Below are 20,000 nucleotides of genomic sequence, written 5' to 3' on the forward strand. Positions count from 1 at the left end.
GCGCCTTCACGTCCGCGTTGGTCTTGATCACGTGATCCTGGCACGGCAGGTCCGAGCCAATCAGATCCCCCTTCCCTGCAATCACATGTCCATATATGGAGTCAATATCTATGATGTGGATTGTATGGTGACATGTGGCAACTGCAATTTGTGACAGGAGTGTAGGGACAACCTGTTGAACTTTTGGAGTTTGGCTGATTGAAAGAGAGAGAGAGAGGAGAGGAAGAAAGACAGAGAGAGAAAGAAAAAAAGAAAGAGAAAGTGAAAGAGGAAAGAAATTATAGAGAGATAATCAGAGAAGTCATAAAGAGACAAAAAGAGGGAGCCATACCCCTAATATGACCACACACACACACACACACACACACGTACCCAGTATGGCGAGCACCATGCCGTCCTTGAGGACCTCCAGGGAGCCGGAGCAGACGAAGTAGTCGGCGTGCAGGGCGTCGCCCTGTCTGATGAGGTACTCGCCCGGCGCGCAGAACGTGGTCTTGATGTGCAGCGAGAGCGAGCGCAGGCACCCGCGACTGGCGCCCTCGAACACGGGCAGCTGCAGGATGTCCTTGTTCAGGTGCATGGCGATGTCCGCGCGCAACTCGTCTGGGAAGTCGTGCAACAGCTGAGGGAGTGGGATAGAGAGGAAACAGAGGAGAGGAGAGGAGAGAGGGAGAGGAGAGAGGAGAGGAGAGGAGAGGAGAAGTGAGGAGAGTAGGAGAGAAGAATAGAGGAGAGGAGAGGAGAGGGAGATGCAAGACAAAAGATAACAGGAAGGGAGGTGAAGAAAGGAGTGAGGAGAAATCAGAAAGGAGAGGTGGATGAAAGGAGAAGAGAAGAAGGTATACAAGAGAGTGAGAGCGTTGAAGAGGAGAAGAAAGGAGCAAAAGAACACAGAAAAGTAGAGGACATCCAATATCAAGTGGGTGTGCAGAAGCATGGATCCCACTAATAGTCATTATTACAGGGACGACATTTGGTATGCTTTTTAAATCAGCACTTGGACTTTCCAGGACATGCGCTCGTGTACTGAGTGATCCGTCTGCCATCGGTAGCCCTCCGTTTCATGGAATGGAGAAGGAACTTCTTGTTCTCCGTCATTAGCTCTGGAGTCCAGTCCAGGACATGAACGTGACGCACATTCAGATGTGGCCATGACTGATACAGGCTGATGGGGCATGGCATCGCTGCAGCGATGGTGTACAAAAGGTGCTTCTAATGGATCGACAGCCTCACAGCATAACCTTGTTCTACTGTCTACACGGGTCTTAGAAGGCTGATAGGATTGTGTTGTTCTAAGGATGACCTCTTGTCGCATATGACTTTGGATTTTTGGGCGGAACCCATTAGAACCCTTGGAGCTCGTTGCACAAGCAGGAGAGTGCGAGGATAGAATTCACACACACACACACAGCCGCCCACTGACAATTCACACACTCCGTCAAAACAGCAGTAGTTAGCAGATGTTAGCACACACACACACACACACACACTCAAAAAGAAGAAACACACACACACACACACACACACACACACACACACACACACACACACACACACACACACAGGAGCACACCTAGCTGGAATTGGCACTATTATTTTCTTTATGGCACTAGTGCAACTGTTAATGGATCAGGTGGTCTGGAAGTACTTGCTTCCGTTTTCACTTACCCACACACACACCCTCACAGCGAGACTCACAGCAAGCCTTTTCAGCCAAACACAAACACAAACACACACACACACACACACACATACACACTCAAAAAAGTATACACACTACATCTTACTAATGTAGATGCCACAGACAGATCAGGGTGCATAAAAACCATACATTTATACACCATATACAATACATTTTTCACTATCTCACACATATTCACTCTCGTTTTTTGTCTCTCTGTCTCTCTCTATCTCTTTTTGTCACAAACACACACACACACACACACACACACACACACACACACATACACACACACACCCGCACAAACACAAGCCACCTACACACACGAGACCCCCCCATGCCCACCTCGTTGGCGTCGATGCCGTTGTTGACGGACCAGGTGGTCTGGAAGTACTCGAGCATGCGCTGCTTGAGGTTCTGGGGCAGGCCGTGCACCCTGATGAAGTCCTTCAGGTCCTTCATGCGCGTGTGGTACTGCGAGCGCCGCGAGTACATGCGCTGGATGATGGCCGTCACGTTCCCAAACACCACCGCGTGCATCAGGGCTGCCAGCGTGGACAGGGCGTGTGTGTGTGTGTGGAGATGAGTGTGTGTGTGTGTGTGCGTGTGTGGAGATGTGTGTGTGTGTTTGTGTGTGTGGGTGGGTGTGTGGAGATTTGTGTGTGTGTGTGTGTGTGTGGAGATTTGTGTGTGTGTGTGTGTGTTTGCGTGAAGATGCGTGGGTGTGTGTGAGGCAGGTGAGAGGTGATATAGGGAAGGTGGAAAGTAGTGAGGAGGGATGGCAGAGAGCGAGAGAGAGATTATGATGATGAGAAAAAGAGGGATGGAGTGAGACAGTGGCAATATAGAAGAGGTAGAGAGAGAGGCAGAAATAGGCAGGTGTGTGATGGAAGGGGGCGGGGACAAGGAACAGGAACACAAAAATAACAGTCATTTTCCCCCTCAAACTCTGACAGTCAATGTACCTGTGAACATTCCCCTAATTCACACTTTATTGAGGCTGAGACATTTTTAACCCCAGCAGTTCAGAATAAAGCAGTTCAAAAAAAGCTAAAAAAAAAACACAACACAAAGGTGTTATTTTCAAATGATTGATTTTCCAAAGCCATGGTTTCTCTTCCCCGTTAAAGTGAGGCAAAGGTAATGTCTTGTACTCAAAAGATACTAATTTTTCCTGAATATATTCAAATGAATGGGTGCTCTTGCTAGTGGTCCACTTCACTTCAGGAGAGCTCAAAGGAAACAGAGGCAGGCACAAAGCCGGCGGAAGAGAAGAGAGGAGAGAGTGAGAGAAAGCGAGAGTGAAGGAGAGAGTGCTTTAGAATGCAGACCCTTTACACTGAGTCACTTTGCAATTCAACTCGCTAGCCTGCATTTACATCTAGTCGTTCGTCAGAGGTCTGTATCCAAGGGGGCTCAGGGACAGTGAATGCCTGTGTGTGTGTTTGTGTGTGTGTGTGTGTGTGTGTGTGTGTGTGTGTGTGTGTGTGCGTGGGTGTATGCAGTGTGCATCTACAGTCTGTGTCTCCAGTGTCTGGTGTCTGTGTGTGTGTGTGTGTGTGTGTGTGTGTGTATTCATCAGAGGTCTGTATCTGCAAGCACTCTGAGACAGTGAAGGCCTGTGTTTCACAAGTGCCTGTAAAATTAACCTTCAGCCTTGGTGCTGTGATGGAGTGGGTGTTAAAGAATCTGTCCTCCAAGGTGTCTTAGTGTATGCACATACATGAAGGATACGGTTTGTGTGTGTGTGTGTGTGTGTGTGTGTGTGTGTGTATGGGGTGGGGGGTCTATGTAAGATCAATGTAGGCATATAAAGGTCTGTGCACAGTACAGTATTTCTCAAATGATGTGTGTGTGTGTGTGTGTGTGTGTGTGTTGGTATAGTATGTAAGTGACACTGGCCCAATCCCAATGTCCGGACTCACGAACTCACGGACTTTGGCGCGCGTTCTCGCGAAATTCGTAAGGGTTTAGGGCTGTCCCAATGTCGAATTACAACGGGCGGGAGGGTTTGAGTACAGACTTACCGAGCCCTTTCCGTGAGTCTGCATTGGTGCAGACTTAACCTAAGGGAATTACCCACAGTTCAAAGTGTTGTGACGTTTACCGCGGAGATCATAGAAAAATCCGGAAATGAAGGTAAACAACAGCACGCACGACACACGTGCATGGTGCAAATGTTAGCAACGTCTTTGTTAGTAAACATCGCTAAGGTACATGTGATCTCGTGAAGTGCTGTCCCAATCCCAAAATATCTATCTGAGCCCATGTGGCCTCACACACTCACTCACTTAGCACCTGAGATCAATTAAGTCTGTGAGTCTTTAGTTCTTAGTCTTTAGGGCTGACATTGGGATTGGGCCTATGAGTTTCTGTGTAAGTGTGTGAGCGTGTATGTATGTTTGTTTGTTTGTTTTTCAGACTGTCAGCTCAACAAACACCACATGATGATGATGCAGATAGATCTTTTTGGCAGGTTGTGTGTGTGTGTGACTGTGTGTGTGTGTGTGTGTGTGTGTGTGTGTGTGTGTGTGTGTGTGTACTGACCCCCGATCAGCATGGTGCAGATGGAGAAGATCTTCTCGGCGTCGGTGTTGGCGCAGACGTTGCCGAAGCCCACGCTGGTGAGGCTGCTGAGGGTGAAGTAGAGCGAGGCGATGTAGGCGCTGCGCACCGACGGGCCCCCCACCGTGCTGTTCACGTACGGCGTCTCCAAGCGCTTCCCCAGCTCATGCAGCCAGCCTGGAGAGGGAGGGACGCGGAGAGATGTCCAGGAATGACAAATACATGGGCTACTTGAACTCCACTGAGACTTTGGAAATACCAGGAAATCCACAATGCTAACTTTGAATTGAGTTGAATTGAATTGATTTGAATTGCTTTGAATTACAGTGCATTGCATTGTATTGTATTGCATTGCATTGCATTGCATTGCATTGCATCGAACTGAATTGAATTGAATTAAATTGAATTGAATTGAATTGAATTGAATTGCACTGCACTGCACTGCACTGCACTGCACTAGTATACTATACTATACTAAACTATACTATACTGCATTGAATTGAATTGAATTGAATTGAATGGAACAAAGAAACATACATAAGTGAGAGGAGAAGCAGAGTAAGTGGAAGGGAGCATTCAAAAAAAGAGGGGGAGGAAAAAAGAAAAAACAGAGGTGTGGGGAGAAGAGTGAGAGGGAGAAGGATCAGGACAGACAGAGATGAGGTGCCTGGGAGATTGTGTGAGAATAAAATGCAGAGAGAGAGAGAGGGAGAGAGAGAGAGAGAGGGAGGAGAGGAACGGTAGAGCACAGAGAGCAGAACAGAGGTTGAGGAGAGAGGGATGACAGGAGGATGGAAATAAGAGACACAAATTGTTTCCACTCTCTTAATCCTTAACAAAATAAGACTGTCAAGGAGCTTATTGAGAAGCACTCTAGAGTAGACAAACGCACGCTGGTGTATCACAAGCACACCCTCGACTACAGCATGGAGCAATGGAGAGAGGAGGAGGAAGAGGAGGAGAAGGAGGAGGAGAAAGAGGAGGAGAAGGAGAAGAGAGAGGAGGAAGAGAAGGAGAAGAGAGAAGAGGGAGTTCACAGGTGATGTCTGTCCAGTGGGAGAGAGCGAGCTGAAATAGCCCAAAGGCCAGGGGGGGACGGGGACTTCTGCTTATAATTAGCTACGGTGACCCTCACCTCCCTCTGGGATGACATCACTTTGCATACAAAGACCTTAGAATGACCTCTGCATAACCTTCACATGACCTTCAGTCAGAAACGCTTGCTTGAAACCATGCAATCGGGTGTGAGACAGAGACATGCACATATGCATTGCACACACATGCACACACACACACACACACACACACACACACACACACACACACACACACGCACACACACACACACACGAACACACACACATACACACTCTCTCTCTCTCTCTCTCTCTCACACACACACACACACACACACACACACACATGCTAACACACAGGCAAACCATACACACACACACACACACACACACACACACACACACAAAGAGAGACACAGACACACATGACACACACTTGCACAAAGAGAGTGCTGTAGACCACCCCTCTCTAATTGCAGATCAGCGAGCTCATCCAGCAGAGCATAACAATGACCCAGCTTGAAACAACTATCAAACACGAGGCCGAGAGAGAAGCGAAGAGCGTCTCATTTACAGTAAATGGAGGGAAGCGATTGGCATGCAACTCTTCATCTCTGTAGGGTGCGTACAGCATGTGCCCATGGAAGTGAGAGCGCTTCTCCAAGCGCCGGGGGTTCCTTCATAGCACGCACAAGGACATTATTGCTCGTCTTCAATTATAAACAGAAAACTGTAAAAGGACCTCTGAGGCATCTTAAGTTAAAGCAACACAATGTGGTCTTTCTACATTATAATGAAGGCTTCAAACTCATTCTGACGCTACACTGACTTTTGATATGAAAAATGAATTCTCAGACATTGTCAATGTGCCACCTGGAACGCTTGATAGTGCTCTATGCAACGCTATGTTGATCATCATGACCCATTGAGTCGGAATGGGATCAACTGGGTGCCGTCTTGGCGCTAAAAGGCTTCCAGTATTGATGCCAAGGGGAATCAGTATAAACTCTTCCATGATGTTTCTTTAAGATCTGTAACTTTTTGCACCTCAACACATACTGACAAAGATGCTCCACGATGTTCCACAAGCTTGAAAATCACTTCATGGAGGCACAGGTTTTGGACAGAGCAGAGAGACCTACTGAGTCCTCAGCGAGTGACCGTCTCTTCCATCTCGTTCCTTTTGTCCTCTTCGCTCCCGATGGCAGACGGCTTTATTCAGAGTAGGTAATAACGCAGTAAATAGCTGTAGAATGGGTCAGGGCAATTGTCGCTGGCAACATTACACAGCGACGGCCCGCCAATGTGAAAATTATTTTAATTTAGACAATCTGGGGAATTGCAGCTGTCCGTGTAAAAAAAAAAAAACATAACTACTTGAGCTCTGCAGGACAGTAATGTGCAGCGAACGCCCACCCACGCAGTCGTGTGCCCTCACGGCGCCTGATGGAGGAGAGGTCATTGGGGACGTCGTGTGAATGGCCTCAAGGTCTCATCAGCCGACTGGATTCTATTTTCTCTAATGTCAGTGGGATTGTATTGTATGTGTTTGTATGTATGTATGTATGTATGCTAAGGGTCTAGATGGCTGTGTGACAGTGCCTGGGGTCTTACGGAATCTCATCTGCTGTTTATTGCTTTGAATACAATGTGTGTGTGTGTGTGTGTGTGTGTGTGTGTGTGTGTGTGTGTGTGTGTGTGTGTGTGTGTGTGTGTGTGTGAGTGAGAGAGAGAGAGAGTCCCTGGGATGTGTAATCTAACAGCATCTCTGGTGCCATTTACAGCCCTGATAGGAATTTTGTTTTTATGTGTGTGTGTGTGTGTGTGTGTGTGTGTGTGTGTGTCTAGCAATCTGTAGGCATCTCTAGTGGCGTTTCTTGCAGTCTCGAGCTGTTACACGTCCCTAGCGGAGTGTGTTTGTGTGTGTGTCTGTGCCTGTAGTTGTGCCTCGGCTGCTGTCGTTTTAATTGGGGCTGTTTTTCCCAAGCTGTTGGAGGCGGCAGAGATGCCAGAGTTGATAGGAAGGGAGGCCTGCAGAGTACTTTAAATAGTTTGATACTGTAGTTACTTGGATAGTTGTGTGTGTGTGTGTGTGTGTGTGTGTGTGTGTGTGTGTGTGTGTGTGTGTGTGTGTGTGTGTGTGTGTGTGTGTGTGTGTGTCTGTGTGTGTGTGTCTGTGTGTGTGTGTGTGTGTGTGTGTGTGTGTGTGTGTGTGTGCATGTGTCTGTGTAGATGTATCTTACGTGTGTATATACACATGCACACTGCATGATATTAAGTATTAGAGTAAGTGTGTTTGTGTCTGCCTGTGTGTGTGAGAGTGTGTGTGTGTGTGTGTGTGTGTGTGTGTGTGTGCGCGTGTGTGTGTGTGTGTGTGTGTGTGTGTGTGTCTGTTTGTGTGTGTGCATGACTACACATGCATATGTGTCTTTTTTATGAGTATATGATTGTGCACGGGCACTCTGTGATATTATACGAAGGCATGAGTGTGACCCACTTAAAGACTCCTGATCTCATGTGAGACTGGACTGGACTTCACCAGTGGTCTCTGTATGAGTCACAGGAAGGCTTATGCTTCTGTCTGCATGAGTGTGTGAGCGCACATGTGTGTGCATTTATGAATGCTATTATTGTTCACGTCTCCACACACTTCATTTCTAGGCAGATATTGGCCGTGTCCGAAACAGACAGAATCCTGCCTTCTAAGGTAGCATTTGGTGGCAGCAAGGCATCAAGACATGTCCCAGTCAAACATTTCTATGAAATGCTGGCTTCTAAGACACCCTCACTTTGAGTTTTGAAGGCAGTGTACATGTATCCTTCACGCTGCCTACAATGCCCAAAATTCAATTTAATTGTGAGCAGCTGGTTTCTGGTATCCTGGCAACGGATTTCTGTGTTGCTATCTTGCTGGGCTGTCCAAAAGAAGGTTCATAGCTGGTAGCTTCATGCCTGCTACGGCAAGTAACTCGTTAGACAGCTGAAGGCAGTAAAGGCAGGAGGCAGCTGCCTTCTGTTTTGGACAGACCCAGAGTTTGTGTGCATGTGTGCAAGTCTGTGTCTATGTGTTAATAAGTTCACATATTCACACTCAGTAATAAATGTTTTGAATGCATCCATTAAGCTGGTTCATATATAACAAGTCATGCGAAGAAGTGTGAAAAAGGGGTGTATGTGTGTGTGTGTGTGTGTGTGTGTGTGTGTGTGTGTGTGTGTATGTGTGTGAAAAGAGGTGTATGTGTGTGTGCGTGTGTGTGTGTGTGTGAGAGAGAGAGAGAGAGAGAGTGTGTGTGTGCGTGTGTGAAAAGAGGTGTGTGTGTGTGTGAGAGAGAGAGAGAAAGTAAGTGTGTGTGTGTGTATGCGTGTGTTCCCCCAGCTCACCTATGTCCCAGACCTCGGGGTTGTGGCTCTCCATCTCCTTGCGCCCGATGACGTACCAGATGCAGGCCATCCAGTGGGCCAGCAGGGCGAACATGGACATGAGCAGCGTCAGCACCATGGCGCTGTACTGGGAGTAGCGGTCCAGCTTCTGCAGCAGACGCAGCAGCCGCAGCAGACGCACCGTCTTCAGCAGGTGCACCAGAGACGTCTGCGCACACACACAGTGCACGCCACAGCTAACGTAAACATGACACCAAACAACACTCTCCAAAATATAGAACATACACATGATACTATGAATACAGAGTTAACGGCACAGCTAACGTAAACATGACACCAAACAACACTCTCCAAAATATAGAACATACACATGATGCTATGAATACAGAGTTAACGGGCAACGGCACAGCTAACATTAACATGACACGAAACAACACTCTCCAAAATATAGAACATACACATGATACTATGAATACTGAGTTAACGACACAGCTAACATTAACATGACACAAAACAACACTCTCAGAAATATACAACATGATAATATGAATCTAAAATATGGTATCATATGACCTCATGAGATCATTTTGAAAGCAGACAAGTGTTAAGCACAAAACAATATTTATATTTCAATAAACATGACACAAAACAACACTCTCCAAAACATATAGCATATCACTTCTGGTGTGTACATGTGCTCCTAGTAAGCTCACTGCTCTGACCGTGTGTGTATGAATGTGTGCATATTACCCCCGGATGGGTACAATTCAGAGACCACATTTCCAGTAGGAACTTCCTACAGGACTACACAATATAACTTCACTTATTTACATGATACTATGAATATAAAATATGGTATCATATGACCTCATGAGATCATTTTGAAAGCAGACAAGTGTTAAGCAGAAAACAATATTTACATTTCAATCTTACACAGAAATTATTATTATGTTATTGGTTTGGTACACAGGGTACGATACAGTATGTTCCACTAATTAAACCCTTTTACCTAAACTGATGGAGCCCTTGCATAGACACAATACGTTACATAACAGTGTTTGTTGCCCAATTAAAGACACAAGGCCAGATGTGGTATGTGACAATACGTGACTCCATAACCAGCTCCAATAGAATCTGTGCATATTTACCACTTTATCTCCATGACAATATAGACACTTTAGTGCTGCTGTGTAAACCTAGCAGCTTCGTCTCGTCCAATTCCAACAGAATCACCACAAAGCACCAGACGGAAGACTATCCATCCATGCGTAGTCACTGACTGCATTTGGAGACGACCGTTTTCCCTGTTCATCCCTAATTTATGCAGACAAAACTTCTGTGCAAAGTAACAGATCAAGGAGTCTGCGGCTGGCGCCGGTTCCAAGTTCATTCCTCACTCTCTAACAGACGCTTTTGTGGAACGTGACGGCGAGACTCAAGCTGCTTGTGAGGAGCGGAGCGCTCCCGTGGGACCGCGTGGTGAGATTGATGGGACCGTACCAGGAACATGAGAAGAGCTCACAGTCTGCGAATTGGACTGAAGTTGTGAATCAAAAGGCTCCATTCACAATGGGCCTCCCCTTCTCTCGCCAGATTGCCTGATTCCATGTGCTTTCAGCCAAAAAAACGCTAAAACATCCACCAAGTCAGGATGTCTCTCGGCTGCATTAGGGTGGTTTAGACATTTAGGAAGGGCCTTGAATCCTGTGCATTTTCTCACCTCATTCTTTTCCATTACATATTTCACATGTGTCATCTACTCTATAAATAGATTATTCTAATTAATTATGGGTTATGATAATCATTCATTGATAACCATCTACAATTATATATTCATTATCATCATTATATATTGGCCAGTCCATCACGAGAAGCACTGTTTCCTAAGGTAGTGCACTGCAACCATCATGGCTTTGGCCAGGCTGATACCAGCATTGTGTATAAGCCACAGGACAGTGTTTTATGCAAGTTAAAAGAAACAAAACCATATATACACCATATTAACTGCCCCCCTGTATTAGCCTCATAGCTGAAGAAATGTTGCAAAATATATGTAGAAGCCTCGACTAATAGTCGGGAAATCACCGTAGTGCTGTGATGGAGGGGGTCAGTGGGGTCACTCTGCTCTACTCACCACGGTGATGTTGAAGGCGTAAAGGAGGTCGAAGGGCAGCGCTGCCACCAGGTCCACGAAGAACCAGGTGGTGGCGTAGTGGATGCAGATGGAGCGCGAGTCGTACACCACCTGGCCCGACTGGCTCACGTAGGTGGTGCGGAAGTTCAGGATGATGTCTGCGGAGGGGAGAGGAGAGGAGCACACGTGCACACACACGTGCACACACACACACACACACACACACACACACACACACACACACACACACACACACACACACACACACACACACAGAGAGACACATTACTCAATTACCTTTAGTTAATTTTTGTCCAGCTTTGCACTCCATTCATCAACTAAGTTAGGGCCCAAGGTGTAAACATCCAAAGCAATTTGGATGCAAGTGCATAATGTGAAAACTTTTCAGGTACTCAAATGAAGTACACGTTTTACATACTATGTTCTAACCAAGCGTGAAAAAAAAGTTGGAAATATATCAAGCAACCAGTTTACAATTTCAGCATCTATCCAGAATAAGACAGGAACTTGGGATGGTTGGCGCCAGATGATTGATTGTGTGGTAAATTGACACAGTCAGCTGTAGTTTAGCTCAAGGCGTGACTACACTGTCTGCAGTCTGTGTGGAAGCCAGCCTTGACTGTTTGAAGTTCAGCACACACTAAAACATCTAGGTATGAGTGACTGCCTTTGGAAAAGCTCTAAAAAAAATCCCTGCAAAATAAAAAGGATTATATTTTTATAAGGAATATTTTCTTTTTCTGTGGTGCTTTTCAAAACCGTGTTTTGAGAGTTGCGTTTTACTGTGAGACCGCTGAAATACAATATAAAAACAAAAATGATAACTTGCTGAATGTTCCGAGATCAGTATCTGCTGACAGCTGAGGTGATTCACTGCTCTGACATTCGTGGGCTATGAGCTGAGCGTATCTCTGAATGGCTGCGCCGCAGCAGACCTGCCAGCACTGCCTCTACAGCTGACCTTTGATTGAGACATGACTCATCAGACGAATCATTAAGCTGCTCCCACACTACTACAATGTAGCCACATATAAAACAAAATAATAATTATGGTATGACTGGTCACACACATGAGTACACACATGTGTAAAATGTTAATTATATATACAGTACATAACTATATACTATAACTATGTATATGTTTATGTATATATAATGTATATATATATATATATATATATACAGTATATATATATATATATATATATATATATATATATATATTTATGAAAAGCTATTGTGTGTTGAGTGTTGTCTTCCTGGTTCAAAATGCATATATTTGAGTATGGTTAGGAGATATTTCGGCATGTTTACTGAGACAACTGCTAAATGTGGCATGTCAGAGAGTGAACACAAGCATGAAATGCGACACACCATTGGTTGGTATCTACCAACGGGCATGAAACAAGACGTGTCATTGGCTAGTCTACCCTGACAGTGCCTCTAAATGGCCCCTCGTGGTTGGCAGACCGAACAGTGCCAGCCAGTGTGGGAGCTCTCTAATTGGTGATTCAGTAACGCTCGGCGCTCAAATGCCTTCTGACGCTCTTACAGTATGAGAGCCTTCTGAATAGTTGCACCTGTTCGAGGGTATTTTTAGCGCCGTCTTGAATCCGACCGGCCGGCACAGCCGCTCAGCATTGGCATCGGAGCCGGAACGATCGCTCCTGAGACACACTGAGGGTCCGTTCACGCCGTCGTGGCCTGGCAGTTTGAGTTCTCGCTGACAGAACCAGGCAAAACAGAGCAGTCTTATCTCCGAAGCAGTGAACGAAATCCTGCCCCCTATTAAAATAACCTCGGCCTGTTGTCACTTTTTCTTTTTGCACCATCATTGTTATGAATGGAAAACTTGCACTAAAATGTGAAGAATGGCGAGGGGCAACAGGATCCTGAATGTTGTCAAACTGCTGTAATTATAGGGGTTAAATTACAGATTAGCATTGGCTTTAGTGACCAAGTGCAGGCCTCGGATCAGATGAACATTTAGAATCCAGCTTAGTGGAAACCCTAGATACTTACAGTCTGGCCACAACAATGGCAGCACAGCCTCAGTTGGCCATACACATGTAACGACATGCTAACAGTAAAATGTGAGTATGCACTTTTATTCACAGAAGACATGAGAACTTACAGTCTCCTGCCAGTTCACTCTCCTTTCAGTAGCAAGGAATTGGTGTTTCGCCAATTAAATTATGTATGAGTGTGACAAAAATAAAACGTATTGTGCATTCCAATGACAAACTATTGGTCTTTCAATTAAAAAATGAAAGAAAGAAAAAAACACCAGTCGAAAAAAGCAACTTTTTAGTAAAGCAAGATCACCGTCCTTGGGTGCGTTTTTGACACCAGATTTTGAGCACATATTGTCTGATAGTCCACACAATTTAAAAGTGTGATGCGCGTGAATCTGTTTTGGTGAAAATGGGTGGCCGATTTTCCGCCTGGACATCAACTCTCCAGCAGAGTTAATTTAACACTTGTGACGACACTAATCAAGCCCCTTGCGAGCGTGAGATTGCAGCACTAGTGGGCAAATTAGACACCAGAATAAAATACCACACACACACACACACACACACACACACACACACAAACCTTCAGAAATGTGTTAGTGGTAAAATAAGAGGCTGTGGCATTTACTCTCTTAGGTAGGTCTCAAATGTCAATGCTCGATTCACAGGTTCAAGGCAAGTGAAAGCTGTGGCGCGCTAAGGTTTCTCATTAAGGAAGATCCCTCCGTATAAATACGCCGCTCTCCAGTATCCCACAGATTGACCTTTTGACCTTCGCCTCCTTTTCCTTTTCCTTTCTCTCCTTTCCTTTTCTTGTCGCGCGGTTCTCCTGTTCCTTCCTCCGCCCTGTTCTGTCTGTCTCCCCGAGACTGCGGCAGACGCAGGCACGAGATCACCCAAATGTCAGCCCACTACCCTGAGCCAAGGTCTCCACAGGTCGTCCTCGCCATGTCCCGCACACCTGTCTCCTCACAAGCCCAACCTCGTGCTACCCTTTTCAGCGGAAGCTGCGCTTTCATAGGCCAGGTGCTACTGGAACAATGGCAACACCTCATAGAAAGGTTCAACAATAAATCCTACACAATCAAAACTCATAGTTTAAAGTCAAGTCAAATATGAGTTAATTAATATTAGAAATATAAATATTAAAGACATTTCAGCATTACTGTATGTACTATCAATACATAAAGATGGGTTTGGGATGGGTGCATAAAGATAGGTTTGGCATCTACAGTACCAAGGACTGTGTCCGCATTGGTTGGAGTCTCCTTGCACCCATGTATTCAGCTCAAACCAATGATAAATATAATTCCGTCTCTTCATTAGACAACACAAAATGTGCCACCTTTTTGAATGCATTTAGTGTCAATTGACCAAAATACAAAAATGTGTTTCCATTTCACTTTTGCAAAATACTGTACCACTATTTTGACATGTCTAATGCGCTATATAAATAAAAATGACTGGACTTGACTAAATACTGTATGTGTGTGTGTGTTTACAGCTCTGGAAAAAATGGAGAGACCACTGCATTTTTCTGATGCCATTTTACGGTTGATGAGTGATGATTGATTCAAATGATTTGACTGTCATGTTCAAATTTGCAGTGGCCTCCTAATGTTGAATGTCGTCAACTCATTAGAATGTCACTAAGCAACAGTGGGATGACATCAGACCAAAAAGGTTTAATGGAAACCGCCTATTGCTTATATTGCTATTAACTTAATAATGTGTTGTGCTTTACATTAGTAACAAGTAACTACTTGAAAATCACGTAAATACAGTATATGTGTGTATGTATGAGATTTATTACATACTTTGTGTTTATATCACGCATTGCTTCATTTATAAGTACATTGTCAAAGACAAGTACAATGTCAAACAGTGTCAGACACTGATAAAAAATTGATAAAAAATTTGATGACTGTTGCACAGGAGGAAGTGCAGACAGTTGAACCAGCTCTAGCTGACCCTAGAATCAGCTCTTGCTGACCGTGTCTTACTTCTGCATTTAGAACTCACCAAGAATGAAGAGCATCTCCACGGCGATGTCACTGACGATGGTGCTCCTGGAGGCCGTCTCCAGGTCGTTGTACGCCGTGAAGCACACGTTGTACGGGACCGTCACGGCGACGTAAAAGGTGGCGAGCAGGATCATCCAATCCCACAGCGCCTTGGAGATGCTGTAGTGCAGGAGGATGAAGCGGGACTTTTGCACCGTGGCCACCTTGTACTCTGGGAGAGAGGGCTTCTCAAACATGTTCTACAGGGAGAGGGACAGAGGGACAGCGATGACCACACAGGAGTGGACACACAATGAGAACACTAGACTAGAAGAGAAGAGAAGAATAAAAATACATGCACACACACATGCCCCCCACCCACACACACACAGACACATTCAAACCACCACCATTTTCATCTTTCTCCAAACAATGCTCCACTGCTGAATAAAACCACCAGCACAAATGAATCAATGCAAATGAGAACCCTCCAAAACCACAAACGCTTCCCTCTCTGAATCACAGGTGGGGGCCTCTCTGATTTGGGGGGTGCGGAGTGTGGGGGGGCGTTGGACTCGCAGAGACCATTATCTCTCCTAAATGACATCTCTTTCCCGCGGAGGGACCCGTGAAAATCGCTCACTGATAAGCTGGGGCTGATGGGGATTGTCCGGGAGGATTCAGCCTCATTTGAGGTGGGCCAAAGGAAGCCTCCATCCGCCGGCCACCCACGGCCAGGAATAAAGAAATAACCAGCCCTTCTAATGGCCTGGAAACACTTACCGGGGCCATCAGGACGCACAATGGCCCATTTAGATGACCGACTGAGACAGACGCCCGGTCCGTATTCACCGCTAAACAATGGGCCCTTGATTGTGAGGCAGCTCCCAGCCAAGAATTGTGGGTAATGAAGTATTAAATTGATTTTTGTGTATGTGTGTGTGTGTGTGTGTGTGTGTGTGTGTGTGTGTGTGTGTATGTGCATGGTACGCCTGAGTCCATATACTTTCTGGTAATAGTACGGCTTGGCAATTACAGGGTCTTTTTTGGTTAAATAATCAAAAGGGTGGAATGTGATAATTGCAGCCCATGGATCAAGGGAAAAAATGAGAGAGAAAGAGAGAGAGAAATAGAGAGAGAGAGAGAGAGAGAGAGCATGGAATTGTCACCTCAGGAAAGAAAAATACGCGAAGCGGTAAGATCTCTCGTGATCAATAGCCCTCGACCTATTTGATACCGCGGCCTCATGGGAAATCTGGTCCTCCCGTCCGCGGTGCGTGAAGAAAGTGGCGGAAGGGGGGGATACGAGGGTCAGACAGTTCCAGTGATGGAACACCAGATTAACGGCAGAGGGGGACGCTGACCGCTCCAGCTGAGCGGGGAGTTCATTGATTCAAGCCGCTTATTCAAGAGGCAAACACAAAGCTGCGGCTCGCACTGTTTTAGCGGCACGGCTCATCATCGCCAGATACTGGGCGCTGGGGGAAGGCCTGATCCGCTTTACTGATCCAATCGGGTGGGGAAAAGTACGCTGATAAAAGTTTGGAGGAGTTTTCTTCTCTTTTTATTAATAGAGGCATGTTTTCCCTCGCTCAGCTTGGTAAAGGGAGAAAAGTGTATGAAGCTCTTGTGTCTCTTGTGTGTACTGTAGGTTTGTGTGTGGGTGTGTGTGCGTGTGTGTGTGTTATATTTATGTCTGCATGTGCATGAGTGTGTGTGTGTGTGTGTGTGATATTTATGTCTGCATATGCGTGTGTGTGTGTGTGTGTGTAATATTTATGTCTGCATGTGCATGTGTGTGTGTATGTATGTGTGTGTGTGTGTGTGTGTGTGTGTGTGAGTGTGATATTTATGTCTGCATGCGCGTGCGTGTGTGTGTGTGTGTGTGTGTGTGTGTGTGTGTGTGTGTGTTCTGGATTGGGCTTACATCACCAGGGGTCACGTCACCCCATGGTACTGGTGGCCCTGTGGGTGCAGGGGCGGACAGATTAGAGGGGAACTCCTCTGGATCACATGACGCCCTTCAATCCCCTCGCAGTCCACACTGATCTTCTCTCATTAGGTTTCACTCTTCAAGCCTCTCTCTCTCACACACACACACCACACACACACACACACACACACACACACACACAAACACATGGACGCAGGCACGCACACACTGGCACACGCACGCACACAAACAAACACACACACTTACCACTAGCACAAACTAAACTCAACTAAAACCAAACACCACATACACAAAGATCAACACATAGTCCCAAACAAACAGATGTGTACAGACAGACATACAGTACACACACAATTTTGTACATCAACAACCTGAGCATATACTTTCGTTTACTAACACACACATACGCACACAAACACATTCTCACACAAACACTCACACACACACACACACACACACACACACACTGATACTCACACACGACACAGCAACACAGCCATACACACACAATGTCCCCTTGTGACTACGACCCCCATCATGCTTCAAGGCAGGATCCAGTGACCTCCATGATGATGGGCAGTGTCCTTGGGAAGGAAGCACACAAGAATTGCCCCTCTCTGCCCCCCACCTCCCCACCTACAGCACAGCATGGCAGACGGCTGGTGTGCAGAGGAGCCCCTGGGCCTCTATCCTCCAGACTGACGTCATCTCTCTCCAGCCCCAGCCTCCCCTAACGCAGCGGCTGGCTCATCAATTCAACATCCATACGTTAAGATCCATACGCGTCTCTGGGCCTTGTGCGCAGATGTGACGCAAGTTCATTGTGTCCACTTGAGCATCGCAGTGCAGAATTTGCGTAGCACGTATAGAGCTTTGATTTGGAGACGATGAAAACATTCAACGAGGTCGATACGTATTCCCCATTGCAAAAGCACTGACGCAGGTATAGCCGTGGTAAGCCACTGCTTCCATTCCCCCTGACACTGCAGCAGTAGCACTGCAAGGACAGTGGACACTGTACTGCATGTTTGCTCTGGTCTTGGGAGAATCTCATTTAACTAGCAGTAGGTGAGAGGCCAGTGGACACAGCAGTAGGGTGTCAGTAGCTCCTCTAGAATCACTGTGACCTACAACGGCCTCGGGCTTATGACGCACCTCCAACAGCCATCTCATCTCATTGACTCACACCACTATTTACAATTATTCACTTCCCAATTCCCAATTCAATTCAACTGCCAAAGATTTATCTTCTGCCACATCTAGCATTTTCTTGGAAATGCACTCGTCATTACCGCTGCTATTGTATTACAGTAGATGTCTCTATTATTGTTAGTACTATATAGCATTATTGTTAGCACTCAAAATGATACATTGTCATTATACCTCCATGTACATCCATCCTGATGAAATAAACCTGCCCTAAAAAAATCTCCTCCACTTTCACTCTCTCTTACACAAACTATAGGCTACATTCACCATCATGTCTGGCAACCACCATTACTGTAGCCTGGCCCGGTCTACCCAGAACTTGTTTCAGGGAGATCTAGTCTGTTCAGTTCAATAGCGCTTCCCTCAAACAAGGAAAATGCCAGGCCAATCAGCGAGGAAGGGGGGAGGACAAAACCAAAACTTACTGTGATAAACAGAAGCAGCAACACCTACAGACGTCAAAAATGCAGTTGGAGAAATTTAGAAATTATAGTGGGTAGACTGGCATACATTGTTTCCTGACTGTTGATGCTGTATTATCAGTTTGTAAAGTTTGGGAAGTAGGAAGTCAAGTAACATTAGGAATCTCTGGTAAGGCTGGACCAATTATTTAAAAGTTAGAGCCTGTCACAATGCAAGTGTTGGAGACGAATCCCAATCGTGAATCACCAGACTCTATTCACTTCGTGAGAGTCTGGAATTTTCCAGGCCTCCACTAATGGCCCTAACCATCAGTACTAGCGTTAAAACCTCAGTCCTCTCCTCAATATCTCTCACAGCAGCTATCAACACCACCCACCTAAAACCTCTTCACGTAACGATCCCTCAACACCCATTCCCAGTGTCACAGCAAACATGATTTTTCACTGATGGCACAATAATCAAGTCCACAAACAGTGTTGAGGACAGAGAGGGTGCAAGCTGTTGGTAGAAGCTGAGAGGAGAACCATTTGGGAGTTTTGAAAGATATCATCTCTGTTGGCTTTGTTTCCTACAGTGGTGTGTGTGAGTGTGTGTGATGAAAATGTATTGAGAAATGTGTCAGCTGTAAATGCCATGTTGAATCTGCTTGTGATGTTCAGTGCTGTGAAAAGGAATGCTCCCCAAGGGTTTAAAACACGAGCGTAAACATGTACCATACCTAATGCTGACATACTATAGATCAGTTCTTCATCTATTCTGTCAGCTGCTGAAATACCCTTAAACAAGTTTAAGCCAAATCCATTCTGAGATCCACCAGATCCATGCTATATCCAGACCCGATATAAGCTAGAATCAGGACAGATCCAGATCAGATTCATGCTAGAACCAGGCTAGATGCAGATGCAGATCCAGATATAGGCCACATCCAGGCTAGATGTGCTCCAGCATCAGCTGCCTTCATCTGGCCATGGCCAGCTAGGTGGTGTTTTTAGTGGTGTCAGCAGTGGCCTCTCCACCCTGCCCAAGGCACAGAAAGCAGGTCAGAGCCAGCAGGCCTGCCTGGTAAAGTGGGCCATAGTACAGTAGACTCTCCAGGTGGGGGCGGGGCACTGAAGGACACGACCAAAAATGGAAAGAGGAATTTCGACAAAAAAGAAAAGAGAAGTTCAACAACAACAGCAGAATAATAAATAGGCCAGACAGAAAGGCAGACAGACAAACAGACAGACAGACAGACAGGCAGGCAGGCAGGCAGGCAGGCAGGCAGGCACCCTGGGGAAGTAGACTAATAAATCAATCAGAAATAGTCGGATAGAATATAATAGATAGATATAGAAAGATGAAGGGAGAGGGAAACAGAGATATATTTATTTATAAAATACTTTAAAAATCTAAATTTGCTAAATCTTCTGTTCAGTCCAGACCACGGTAGCTCAAATCTGACCGTATCCCTCTCTCTCTAAATGCCCTCTGTATAACCCCTTCTGAAGCTCATCAACTGACCCCTGCTCTCCTGCCTGGGACCCAACACTGCAGCC

At 45.8% G+C, this 20,000-nt stretch overlaps 1 protein-coding gene across 1 annotated transcript in view; it reads right to left on the bottom strand.

The window, feature by feature from the left end:
- Window positions 1-20,000, bottom strand: part of LOC134069682 (potassium voltage-gated channel subfamily H member 4-like) — a 59,560-nt gene that overhangs the window by 10,619 nt on the left and 28,941 nt on the right. The window contains exons 5-11 of the mRNA XM_062525711.1: window positions 14,896-15,136; window positions 10,838-10,995; window positions 8,704-8,911; window positions 4,229-4,423; window positions 2,027-2,226; window positions 373-622; window positions 1-75 (exon numbers count right to left, since the gene is read on the bottom strand). The exon at window positions 1-75 is cut by the window's left edge and continues 140 nt beyond it. Of these exons, the coding sequence (XP_062381695.1) occupies window positions 1-75; window positions 373-622; window positions 2,027-2,226; window positions 4,229-4,423; window positions 8,704-8,911; window positions 10,838-10,995; window positions 14,896-15,136 (1,327 nt within the window). The remainder of the gene's footprint in view (window positions 76-372; window positions 623-2,026; window positions 2,227-4,228; window positions 4,424-8,703; window positions 8,912-10,837; window positions 10,996-14,895; window positions 15,137-20,000) is intronic.

The sequence above is a fragment of the Sardina pilchardus genome, chromosome 22 (assembly GCF_963854185.1).
Source record: "Sardina pilchardus chromosome 22, fSarPil1.1, whole genome shotgun sequence".
NCBI lineage: Eukaryota > Metazoa > Chordata > Actinopteri > Clupeiformes > Clupeidae > Sardina > Sardina pilchardus.